Here is a 13,009-nt window from a genome sequence, read left to right on the forward strand (position 1 = left end):
AAGGCAGTTAACCCACTGTTCCCCAGTAGGCCGTCATTGCTCCCTGAACAAGGCAGTTAACCCACTGTTCCCCTAAACAAGGCAGTTAACCCACTGTTCCCCTGAACAAGGCAGTTAACCCACTGTTCCCCTGAACAAGGCAGTTAACCCACTGTTCCCCAGTAGGCCGTCATTGCTCCCTGAACAAGGCAGTTAACCCACTGTTCCCCAGTAGACCGTCATTGCTCCCTGAACAAGGCAGTTAACCCACTGTTCCCCTGAACAAGGCAGTTAACCCACTGTTCCCCTGAACAAGGCAGTTAATCCACTGTTCCCCTGAACAAGGCAGTTAACCCACTGTTCCCCAGTAGGCCATCATTGCTCCTTGAACAAGGCAGTTAACCCACTGTTCCCCTGAACAAGGCAGTTAACCCACTGTTCCTCACTAGGCCGTTATTGCTCCCTGAACAAGGCAGTTAGCCCACTGTTCCCCTGAACAAGGCAGTTAACCCACTGTTCCCCAGTACATTGCTCCCTGAACAAGGCAGTTAACCCACTGTTCCCCAGTAGGCCGTCATTGTCCCTGAACAAGGCAGTTAACCCACTGTTCCCCAGTAGGCCGTCATTGCTCCCTGAACAAGGCAGTTAACCCACTGTTCCCCAGTAGGCCGTCAGCTCCCTGAACAAGGCAGTCCCACTGTGCTGATTGCCCCTGAACAAGGCAGTGAGCCCACTGTTCCCCAGTAGGCCGTCATTGCTCCCTGAACAAGGCAGTTAACCCACTGTTCCCCTGAACAAGGCAGTTAACCCAATGTTCCCCTGAACAAGGCAGTTAACCCACTGTTACCCCGAACAAGGCAGTTAACCCACTGTTCCCCTGAACAAGGCAGTTAACCCACTGTTCCCCAGTAGGCCGTCATTGCTCCCTGAACAAGGCAGTTAACCCACTGTTCCCCAGTAGGCCGTCATTGCTCCCTGAACAAGGCAGTTAACCCACTGTTCCCCAGTAGGCCGTCATTGCTCCCTGAACAAGGCAGTTAACCCACTGTTCCTTGACAGTCATTGACAATGTTTTTTATTGTTCTTAGCTGTCTTGCCTAGTTAAATAAAGGTTAAATGATGATGTGATTTGGTTGTTTTTGTTTTTCTACATCAGAAGTCCAGGAGGTATCGTCCGTTGAGACACAGTTGTCCTCCCATGACACTCCCCCTGACCAAGTCAGTGTCCACGCTCAGAATCAACCAGAGAGACATGGATAGTCAGTACAGTATACCTCTTAGTCTAACCCTGACCTTGCCCCTCCCCCTGACCTTGCCCCTCCCCCTGACCTTGCCCCTCTCTATCAGTGATAACGGGGTCTCTATCAGGTCTAGTTCCTGTGACATGTAGGGTTCTCTATCAGGTCTAGTTCCTGTGACATGTTGGGTTCTCTATCAGGTCTAGTTCCTGTGACATGTTGGGTTCTCTACCAGGTCTAGGTCCTGTGACATGTAGGGTTCTCTATCAGGTCTAGTTCCTGTGACATGTAGGGTTCTCTATCAGGTCTAGTTCCTGTGACATGTTGGGTTCTCTATCAGGTCTAGTTCCTGTGACATGTTGGGTTCTCTATCAGGTCTTGTTCCTGTGACATTATGGGTTCTCTACCAGGTCTAGTTCCTGTGAAATGTAGGGTTCTCTATCAGGTCTAGTTCCTGTGACATGTTGGGTTCTCTATCAGGTCTAGTTCCTGTGACATGTTGGGTTCTCCATCAGGTCTAGTTCCTGTGACATGTTGGGTTCTCTACCAGGTCTAGGTCCTGTGACATGTTGGGTTCTCTATCAGGTCTAGTTCCTGTGACATGTAGGGTTCTCTATCAGGTCTAGTTCCTGTGACATGTAGGGTTTCTATCAGGTCTAGTTCCTGTGACATGTTGGGTTCTCTATCAGGTCTAGTTCCTGTGACATGTTGGGTTCTCTAGCAGGTCTAGGTCCTGTGACATGTAGGGTTCTCTATCAGGTCTAGTTCCTGTGACATGTAGGGTTCTCTACCAGGTCTAGGTCCTGTGACATGTAGGGTTCTCTATCAGGTCTAGTTCCTGTGACATGTTGGGTTCTCTATCAGGTCTAGTTCCTGTGACATGTAGGGTTCTCTATCAGGTCTAGTTCATGTGACGTGTAGGGTTCTCTATCAGGTCCAGTTCCTGTGACATGTTGGGTTCTCTATCAGGTCTAGTTCCTGTGATATGTTGGGTTCTCTATCAGGTCTAGTTCCTGTGACATGTAGGGTTCTCTATCAGGTCTAGTTCCTGTGATATGTAGGGTTCTCTATCAGGTCTAGTTCCTGTGACATGTTGGGTTCTCTATCAGGTCTAGGACCTGTGACATGTAGGGTTCTCTATCAGGTCTAGTTCCTGTGACATGTTGGGTTCTCTACCAGGTCTAGTTCCTGTGACATGTAGGGTTCTCTATCAGGTCTAGTTCCTGTGACATGTAGGGTTCTCTATCAGGTCTAGTTCCTGTGACATGTATGGGTTCTCTATCAGGTCTAGTTCCTGTGACATGTAGGGTTCTCTATCAGGTCTAGTTCCTGTGACATGTTGGGTTTTCTATCAGGTCTAGTTCCTGTGACATGTAGGGTTCTCTATCAGGTCTAGTTCCTGTGACATGTTGGGTTCTCTATCAGGTCTAGTTCCTGTGACATGTTGGGTTCTCTATCAGGTCTAGTTCCTGTGACATGTAGGGTTCTCTATCAGGTCTAGTTCCTGTGACATGTAGGGTTCTCTATCAGGTCTAGTTCCTGTGACATGTTGGGTTCTCTAACAGGTCTAGATCCTGTGACATGTAGGGTTCTCTATCAGGTCTAGTTCCTGTGACATGTTGGGTTCTCTATCAGGTCTAGTTCCTGTGACATGTAGGGTTCTCTACCAGGTCTAGGTCCTGTGACATGTAGGGTTCTCTATCAGGTCTAGTTCCTGTGACATGTTGGGTTCTATACCAGGTCTAGGTCCTGTGACATGTAGGGTTCTCTATCAGGTCTAGTTCCTGTGATAACGGGTTCTCTATCAGGTCTAGTTCCTGTGATAACGGGGTCTCTATCAGGTCTAGGTCATGTGACATGTTGGGTTCTCTATCAGGTCTAGGTCCTGTGACATGTAGGGTTCTCTATCAGGTCTAGTTCCTGTGAAATGTTGGGTTCTCTATCAGGTCTAGTTCCTGTGACATGTTGGGTTCTCTATCAGGTCTAGGTCCTGTGACATGTTGGGTTCTCTATCAGGTCTAGTTCCTGTGACATGTAGGGTTCTCTATCAGGTCTAGTTCCTGTGACATGTAGGGATCTCTACCAGGTCTAGGTCCTGTGACATGTAGGGTTCTCTATCAGGTCTAGTTCCTGTGACATGTAGGGTTCTCTATCAGGTCTAGTTCCTGTGATAACGGGTTCTCTATCAGGTCTAGTTCCTGTGACATGTAGGGTTCTCTATCAGGTCTAGTTCCTGTGACATGTAGGGTTCTCTATCAGGTTTAGTTCCTGTGACATGTTGGGTTTTCTATCAGGTCTAGTTCCTGTGACATGTAGGGTTCTCTATCAGGTCTAGTTCCTGTGACATGTTGGGTTCTATATCAGGTCTAGTTCCTGTGACATGTTGGGTTCTCTATCAGGTCTAGGTCCTGTGACATGTAGGGTTCTCTATCAGGTCTAGTTCCTGTGACATGTAGGGTTCTCTATCAGGTCTAGTTCCTGTGACATGTTGGGTTCTCTATCAGGTCTAGTTCCTGTGACATGTAGGGTTCTCTATCAGGTCTAGATCCTGTGACATGTTGGGTTTATTACCAGGTCTAGGTCCTGTGACATGTAGGGTTCTCTATCAGGTCTAGTTCCTGTGATAACGGGTTCTCTATCAGGTCTAGTTCCTGTGATAACGGGTTCTCTATCAGGTCTAGTTCCTGTGATAACGGGGTCTCTATCAGGTCTAGTTCCTGTGATATCGGGGTCTCTATCAGGTCTAGGTCCTGTGACATGTTGGGTTCTCTATCAGGTCTAGGTCCTGTGACATGTAGGGTTCTCTATCAGGTCTAGGTCCTGTGACATGTTGGGTTCTCTACCAGTATCTAGGTCTAGTTCCTGTGACATGTAGGGTTCTCTATCAGGTCTAGTTCCTGTGACATGTAGGGATCTCTACCAGGTCTAGGTCCTGTGACATGTAGGGTTCTCTATCAGGTCTACTTCCTGTGATAACGGGTTCTCTATCAGGTCTAGTTCCTGTGACATGTAGGGTTCTCTATCAGGTCTAGTTCCTGTGACATGTAGGGTTCTCTATCAGGTTTAGTTCCTGTGACATGTTGGGTTTTCTATCAGGTCTAGTTCCTGTGACATGTAGGGTTCTCTATCAGGTCTAGTTCCTGTGACATGTTGGGTTCTATATCAGGTCTAGTTCCTGTGACATGTTGGGTTCTCTATCAGGTCTAGGTCCTGTGACATGTAGGGTTCTCTATCAGGTCTAGTTCCTGTGACATGTAGGGTTCTCTATCAGGTCTAGTTCCTGTGACATGTAGGGTTCTCTATCAGGTCTAGTTCCTGTGACATGTAGGGTTCTCTATCAGGTCTAGTTCCTGTGACATGTTGGGTTCTCTATCAGGTCTAGTTCCTGTGACATGTAGGGTTCTCTATCAGGTTTAGTTCCTGTGACATGTTGGGTTTTCTATCAGCTCTAGGTCCTGTGATAACGGGGTCTCTATCAGGTCTAGATCCTGTGACATGTAGGGTTCTCTATCAGGTCTAGTTCCTGTGACATGTTGGGTTCTCTATCAGGTCTAGTTCCTGTGACATGTAGGGTTCTCTATCAGGTCTAGTTCCTGTGACATGTTGGGTTCTATATCAGGTCTAGTTCCTGTGACATGTTGGGTTCTCTATCAGGTCTAGGTCCTGTGACATGTAGGGTTCTCTATCAGGTCTAGTTCCTGTGACATGTAGGGTTCTCTATCAGGTCTAGTTCCTGTGATAACGGGGTCTCTATCAGGTCTAGTTCCTGTGACATGTAGGGTTCTCTATCAGGTCTAGTTCCTGTGACATGTAGGGTTCTCTATCAGGTCTAGTTCCTGTGACATGTTGGGTTCTCTATCAGGTCTAGTTCCTGTGACATGTAGGGTTCTCTATCAGGTTTAGTTCCTGTGACATGTTGGGTTTTCTATCAGGTCTAGTTCCTGTGATATGTAGGGTCTCTATCAGGTCTAGTTCCTGTGACATGTAGGGTTCTCTATCAGGTCTAGTTCCTGTGACATGTTGGGTTCTCTACCAGGTCTAGGTCCTGTGACATGTAGGGTTCTCTATCAGGTCTAGTTCCTGTGACATGTAGGGTTCTCTATCAGGTCTAGTTCCTGTGACATGTTGGGTTCTCTATCAGGTCTAGTTCCTGTGACATGTAGGGTTCTCTATCAGGTCTAGTTCCTGTGACATGTTGGGTTCTCTATCAGGTCTAGGTCCTGTGACATGTAGGGTTTTCTATCAGGTCTAGGTCCTGTGACATGTAGGGTTTCTACCAGGTCTAGGTCCTGTGACATGTAGGGTTCTCTATCAGGTCTAGTTCCTGTGATAACGGGTTCTCTATCAGGTCTAGTTCCTGTGACATGTTGGGTTCTCTATCAGGTCTAGTTCCTGTGACATGTAGGGTTCTCTATCAGGTCTAGTTCCTGTGACATGTTGGGTTTTCTATCAGGTCTAGTTCCTGTGACATGTAGGGTTCTCTATCAGGTCTAGTTCCTGTGACATGTTGGGTTCTATATCAGGTCTAGTTCCTGTGACATGTTGGGTTCTCTATCAGGTCTAGGTCCTGTGACATGTAGGGTTCTCTATCAGGTCTAGTTCCTGTGACATGTAGGGTTCTCTATCAGGTCTAGTTCCTGTGACATGTTGGGTTCTCTATCAGGTCTAGTTCCTGTGACATGTAGGGTTCTCTATCAGGTCTAGTTCCTGTGACATGTTGGGTTCTATACCAGGTCTAGGTCCTGTGACATGTAGGGTTCTCTATTTCTTCCTAGGTTTTGGCCTCAGGATCAGTCTAGTTCCTGTGATAACGGGTTCTCTATCAGGTCTAGTTCCTGTGATAACGGGTTCTCTATCAGGTCTAGTTCCTGTGATAACGGGGTCTCTATCAGGTCTAGTTCCTGTGATAACGGGGTCTCTATCAGGTCTAGGTCCTGTGACATGTTGGGTTCTCTATCAGGTCTAGGTCCTGTGACATGTAGGGTTCTCTATCAGGTCTAGGTCCTGTGACATGTTGGGTTCTCTACCAGTATCTAGGTCTAGTTCCTGTGACATGTAGGGTTCTCTATCAGGTCTAGTTCCTGTGACATGTTGGGTTCTCTACCAGTATCTAGGTCTAGTTCCTGTGACATGTAGGGATCTCTACCAGGTCTAGGTCCTGTGACATGTAGGGTTCTCTATCAGGTCTACTTCCTGTGATAACGGGTTCTCTATCAGGTCTAGTTCCTGTGACATGTAGGGTTCTCTATCAGGTCTAGTTCCTGTGACATGTAGGGTTCTCTATCAGGTCTAGTTCCTGTGACATGTAGGGTTCTCTATCAGGTCTAGTTCCTGTGACATGTTGGGTTCTATATCAGGTCTAGTTCCTGTGACATGTTGGGTTCTCTATCAGGTCTAGGTCCTGTGACATGTAGGGTTCTCTATCAGGTCTAGTTCCTGTGACATGTAGGGTTCTCTATCAGGTCTAGTTCCTGTGATAACGGGGTCTCTAACAGGTCTAGATCCTGTGACATGTAGGGTTCTCTATCAGGTCTAGTTCCTGTGACATGTAGGGTTCTCTATCAGGTCTAGTTCCTGTGACATGTAGGGTTCTCTACCAGGTCTAGGTCCTGTGACATGTTGGGTTCTCTATCAGGTCTAGTTCCTGTGACATGTCGGGTTCTATACCAGGTCTAGGTCCTGTGACATGTAGGGTTCTCTATCAGGTCTAGTTCCTGTGATAACGGGGTCTCTAACAGGTCTAGATCCTGTGACATGTAGGGTTCTCTATCAGGTCTAGTTCCTGTGACATGTAGGGTTCTCTATCAGGTCTAGTTCCTGTGACATGTTGGGTTCTCTATCAGGTCTAGTTCCTGTGACATGTCGGGTTCTATACCAGGTCTAGGTCCTGTGACATGTAGGGTTCTCTATCAGGTCTAGTTCCTTTGACATGTAGGGTTCTCTACCAGGTCTAGGTCCTGTGACATGTAGGGTTCTCTATCAGGTCTAGTTCCTGTGACATGTAGGGTTCTCTATCAGGTCTAGTTCCTGTGACATGTAGGGTTCTCTATCAGGTCTAGTTCATGTGACATGTAGGGTTTTTACCAGGTCTAGGTCCTGTGACATGTTGGGTTCTCTATCAGGTCTAGTTCCTGTGACATGTAGGGTTCTCTATCAGGTCTAGTTCCTGTGACATGTAGGGTTCTCTATCAGGTCTAGTTCCTGTGACATGTAGGGTTCTCTATCAGGTCTAGTTCCTGTGACATGTTGGGTTCTCTATCAGGTCTAGTTCCTGTGACATGTAGGGTTCTCTATCAGGTTTAGTTCCTGTGACATGTTGGGATTTCTATCAGCTCTAGGTCCTGTGATAACGGGGTCTCTATCAGGTCTAGTTCCTGTGACATGTAGGGTTCTCTATCAGGGCTAGTTCCTGTGACATGTTGGGTTCTCTATCAGGTCTAGTTCCTGTGACATGTAGGGTTCTCTATCAGGTCTAGTTCCTGTGACATGTTGGGTTCTATATCAGGTCTAGTTCCTGTGACATGTTGGGTTCTCTATCAGGTCTAGGTCCTGTGACATGTAGGGTTCTCTATCAGGTCTAGTTCCTGTGACATGTAGGGTTCTCTATCAGGTCTAGTTCCTGTGATAACGGGGTCTCTATCAGGTCTAGGTCCTGTGACATGTAGGGTTCTCTATCAGGTCTAGTTCCTGTGGCATGTAGGGTTTCTATCAGGTCTAGTTCCTGTGACATGTTGGGTTCTCTATCAGGTCTAGTTCCTGTGACATGTAGGGTTTCTATCAGGTCTAGTTCCTGTGACATGTTGGGTTCTCTATCAGGTCTAGGTCCTGTGACATGTAGGGTTTTCTATCAGGTCTAGGTCCTGTGACATGTAGGGTTTCTACCAGGTCTAGGTCCTGTGACATGTAGGGTTCTCTACCAGGTCTAGGTCCTGTGACATGTAGGGTTCTCTATCAGGTCTAGGTCCTGTGACATGTAGGCTTCTCCATCAGGTCTAGTTCCTGTGACATGTATGGTTCTCTATCAGGTCTAGTTCCTGTGATAACGGGGTCTCTATCAGGTCTAGTTCCTGTGACATGTAGGGTTCTCTATCAGGTCTAGTTCCTGTGACATGTAGGGTTCTCTATCAGGTCTAGTTCCTGTGACATGTAGGGTTTCTACCAGGTCTAGGTCCTGTGACATGTAGGGTTCTCTACCAGGTCTAGGTCCTGTGACATGTAGGGTTCTCTATCAGGTCTAGTTCCTGTGACATGTAGGGTTCTCTATCAGGTCTAGTTCCTGTGATAACGGGGTCTCTATCAGGTCTAGTTCCTGTGACATGTAGGGTTCTCTACCAGGTCTAGGTCCTGTGACATGTAGGGTTCTCTATCAGGTCTAGTTCATGTGATATGTAGGGTTCTCTATCAGGTCTAGTTCCTGTGACATGTAGGGTTCTCCACCAGGTCTAGGTCCTGTGACATGTAGGGTTCTCTATCAGGTCTAGTTCCTGTGACATGTTGGGTTCTCTATCAGGTCTAGGTCCTGTGATAATGGGGTCTCTACCAGGTCTAGGTCCTGTGACATGTAGGGTTCTCTATCAGGTCTAGGTCCTGTGATAACGGGTTCTCTACCAGGTCTAGGTCCTGTGACATGTTGGGTTCTCTATCAGGTCTAGGTCCCGTGATAATGGGGTCTCTACCAGGTCTAGGTCCTGTGATAATGGGGTCTCTACCAGGTCTAGGTCCTGTGACATGTAGGGTTCTCTACCAGGTCTAGTTCCTGTGACATTTTGGGTTCTCTATCAGGTCTAGTTCCTGTGACATGTAGGGTTCTCTATCAGGTCTAGTTCCTGTGACATGTAGGGTTCTCTATCAGGTCTAGGTCCTGTGACATGTAGGGTTCTCTATCAGGTCTAGGTCCTGTGACATGTAGGCTTCTCCATCAGGTCTAGTTCCTGTGACATGTAGGGTTCTCTATCAGGTCTAGTTCCTGTGATAACGGGGTCTCTATCAGGTCTAGTTCCTGTGACATGTAGGGTTCTCTATCAGGTCTAGTTCCTGTGACATGTAGGGTTCTCTATCAGGTCTAGTTCCTGTGACATGTAGGGTTTCTACCAGGTCTAGTTCCTGTGACATGTAGGGTTCTCTATCAGGTCTAGTTCCTGTGACATGTAGGGTTCTCTACCAGGTCTAGGTCCTGTGACATGTTGGGTTCTCTATCAGGTCTAGTTCCTGTGACATGTCGGGTTCTATACCAGGTCTAGGTCCTGTGACATGTAGGGTTCTCTATCAGGTCTAGTTCCTGTGACATGTAGGGTTCTCTATCAGGTCTAGTTCCTGTGACATGTTGGGTTCTCTACCAGGTCTAGGTCCTGTGACATGTAGGGTTCTCTATCAGGTCTAGTTCCTGTGACATGTAGGGTTCTCTATCAGGTCTAGTTCCTGTGACATGTTGGGTTCTCTATCAGGTCTAGTTCCTGTGACATGTAGGGTTCTCTATCAGGTCTAGTTCCTGTGACATGTTGGGTTCTATATCAGGTCTAGTTCCTGTGACATGTTGGGTTCTCTATCAGGTCTAGGTCCTGTGACATGTTGGGTTCTCTATCACCTAGTTCCTGTGACATGTTGGGTTCTCTACCAGGTCTAGTTCCTGTGACATGTAGGGTTCTCTATCAGGTCTAGTTCCTGTGACATGTTGGGTTCTCTACCAGGTCTAGTTCCTGTGACATGTTGGGTTCTCTATCAGGTCTAGTTCCTGTGACATGTAGGGTTCTCTATCAGGTCTAGTTCCTGTGAAATGTTGGGTTCTCTATCAGGTCTAGTTCCTGTGACATGTTGGGTTCTCTATCAGGTCTAGGTCCTGTGACATGTTGGGTTCTCTATCAGGTCTAGTTCCTGTGACATGTTGGGTTCTCTATCAGGTCTAGTTCCTGTGACATGTTGGGTTTTCTATCAGGTCTAGTTCCTGTGACATGTAGGGTTTCTATCAGGTCTAGTTCCTGTGACATGTTGGGTTCTCTATCAGGTCTAGTTCCTGTGACATGTAGGGTTTCTATCAGGTCTAGTTCCTAGTGACATGTTGGGTTCTGTATCATCTAGGTCCTGTGACATGTAGGGTTTTCTATCAGGTCTAGGTCCTGTGACATTAGGGTTCTCTATCAGGTCTAGGTCCTGTGACATGTAGGGTTCTCTGGGGTCTAGTTCCTGTGAAGACTTGGGGCTGTATCAGATTAGTTCCTGAAGACATGTAGGGTTCTCTATCAGGTCTAGTTCCTGTGACATGTTGGGTTCTCTATCAGGTCTAGATATAAGAAGACTTCCTGTGACATGTAGGGTTCTCTATCAGGTTTAGTTCCTGTGACATGTTGGGTTTTCTATCAGGTCTAGTTCCTGTGATAACGGGGTCTCTATCAGGTCTAGTTCCTGTGACATGTAGGGTTCTCTATCAGGTCTAGTTCCTGTGACATGTTGGGTTCTCTACCAGGTCTAGGTCCTGTGACATGTAGGGTTTCTATCAGGTCTAGTTCCTGTGGCATGTAGGGTTTCTATCAGGTCTAGTTCCTGTGACATGTTGGGTTCTCTATCAGGTCTAGTTCCTGTGACATGTTGGGTTCTCTATCAGGTCTAGGTCCTGTGACATGTAGGGTTTTCTATCAGGTCTAGGTCCTGTGACATGTAGGGTTCTCTATCAGGTCTAGGTCCTGTGATAACGGGTTCTCTACCAGGTCTAGGTCCTGTGACATGTTGGGTTCTCTATCAGGTCTAGGTCCTGTGATAATGGGGTCTCTACCAGGTCTAGGTCCTGTGACATGTAGGGTTCTCTATCAGGTCTAGGTCCTGTGATAACGGGTTCTCTACCAGGTCTAGGTCCTGTGATAATGGGGTCTCTACCAGGTCTAGGTCCTGTGACATGTAGGGTTCTCTACCAGGTCTAGTTCCTGTGACATTTTGGGTTCTCTATCAGGTCTAGTTCCTGTGACATGTAGGGTTCTCTATCAGGTCTAGTTCCTGTGACATGTGGGATTATCAGGTCTAGGTCCTGTGACATGTAGGGTTCTCTATCAGGTCTAGTTCCTGTGACATGTAGGGTTCTCTATCAGGTCTAGTTCCTGTGACATGTAGGGTTCTCTATCAGGTCTAGTTCCTGTGACATGTTGGGTTCTCTATCAGGTCTAGTTCCTGTGACATGTAGGGTTCTCTATCAGGTTTAGTTCCTGTGACATGTTGGGTTTTCTATCAGGTCTAGTTCCTGTGATAACGGGGTCTCTATCAGGTCTAGTTCCTGTGACATGTAGGGTTCTCTATCAGGTCTAGTTCCTGTGACATGTTGGGTTTTCTACCAGGTCTAGGTCCTGTGACATGTAGGGTTCTCTATCAGGTCTAGTTCCGGTGGCATGTAGGGTTTCTATCAGGTCTAGTTCCTGTGACATGTTGGGTTCTCTATCAGGTCTAGTTCCTGTGACATGTTGGGTTCTCTATCAGGTCTAGGTCCTGTGACATGTAGGGTTTTCTATCAGGTATAGGTCCTGTGACATGTAGGGTTCTCTATCAGGTCTAGGTCCTGTGATAACGGGTTCTCTATTAGAGGTCTTGGTCCTGTGACATGTTGAGTTCTCTTCAGGTCTAGGTCCTGTGATAATGCGGTCTCTACCAGGTCTAGGTCCTGTGACATGTAGGGTTCTCTATCAGGTCTGTGTCCTTGATAAAGACTTGGGTTCTGTACCAGGTCTAGGTCCTGTGACATGTTGGGTTCTCTATCAGGTCTAGGTCCCGTGATAATGGGGTCTCTAGAAGGTCTAGGTCCTGTGATAATGGGGGATTCTACCAGGTCTAGGTCCTGTGACATGTAGGGTTCTCTACCAGGTCTAGTTCCTGTGACATTTTGGGTTCTGTCAGGTCTTAGTTCCTGACATGTGGGGTTCTCTATCAGGTCTAGTTCCTGTGACATGTAGGGTTCTCTATCAGGTCTAGGTCCTGTGAAGACATGGGGCTCTATCAGGTCTAGTTCCTGAGAATGTAGGGTTCTGTATCAGGTCTAGGTCCTGGGACATGTAGGGTTCTGAGAAGACAGGTCTAGGTCCTGTGACATGTAGGCTTCTCTATCAGAGTTCCTGTGACATGTAGGGTTCTCTAGAAGGTCTTGTTCCTGTGACATTAGGAGGGTTTCTACCAGGGGCTAGTTCCTGATGTAGGGTTCTCTACCAGGTCTAGGTCCTGTGATTGTAGAAGACTTGGGTCTAGTTCCTGTGACATGTAGGGACTTGGGGTCTGTTCCTTAGTGAAACTTGGGGCTGTCTGATTAGGTCTAGTTCCTGTGATTAGGGTTCTCTAAGACTTGGTCCTGTGACATGTAGGGTTCTCTATCAGACTAGGTCCTGTGATAATGCGGTCTCTACCAGGTCTTAGGTCCTATGACATGTAGGGTTCTCTATCAGGTCTAGGTCCTGTGATAACGAGAAGTTCTCTACCAGGTCTAGGTCCTGTGACATGTTGGGTTCTCTATCATCTAGGTCCCGATAATGGGGTCTCTACCAGGTCTAGGTCCTGTGATAATGGGGTCTCTACCAGGTCTAGGTCCTGTGATTATGTAGGGTTCTCTACCAGGTCTAGTTCCTGTGACATTTTGGGTTCTCTATCAGGTCTAGTTCCTGTGACATTAGGGTTCTCTGGGTCTAGTTCCTGTGACATGTAGGGCTCTATGAGGTCTAGGTCCTGTGACATGTAGGGTTCTCTATCAGGTCTAGTTCCTGTGACATGTAGGGTTCTCTAAGACATTAGGAGAAGACTTGGTCTAGGTCCTGTGACATGTAGGGTTC

At 47.2% G+C, this 13,009-nt stretch overlaps 1 protein-coding gene across 1 annotated transcript in view; it reads left to right on the top strand.

Annotated features, from left to right (window-relative positions):
- Positions 1-13,009, top strand: part of LOC124035357 (A-kinase anchor protein 13-like) — an 89,232-nt gene that overhangs the window by 49,627 nt on the left and 26,596 nt on the right. The window contains exon 13 of the mRNA XM_046348819.1: positions 1,136-1,238. Coding sequence (XP_046204775.1) covers positions 1,136-1,238 — 103 coding nt within the window. The remainder of the gene's footprint in view (positions 1-1,135; positions 1,239-13,009) is intronic.

Source organism: Oncorhynchus gorbuscha, linkage group LG05 (genome assembly GCF_021184085.1).
Source record: "Oncorhynchus gorbuscha isolate QuinsamMale2020 ecotype Even-year linkage group LG05, OgorEven_v1.0, whole genome shotgun sequence".
Classification (NCBI taxonomy): Eukaryota; Metazoa; Chordata; class Actinopteri; order Salmoniformes; family Salmonidae; genus Oncorhynchus; species Oncorhynchus gorbuscha.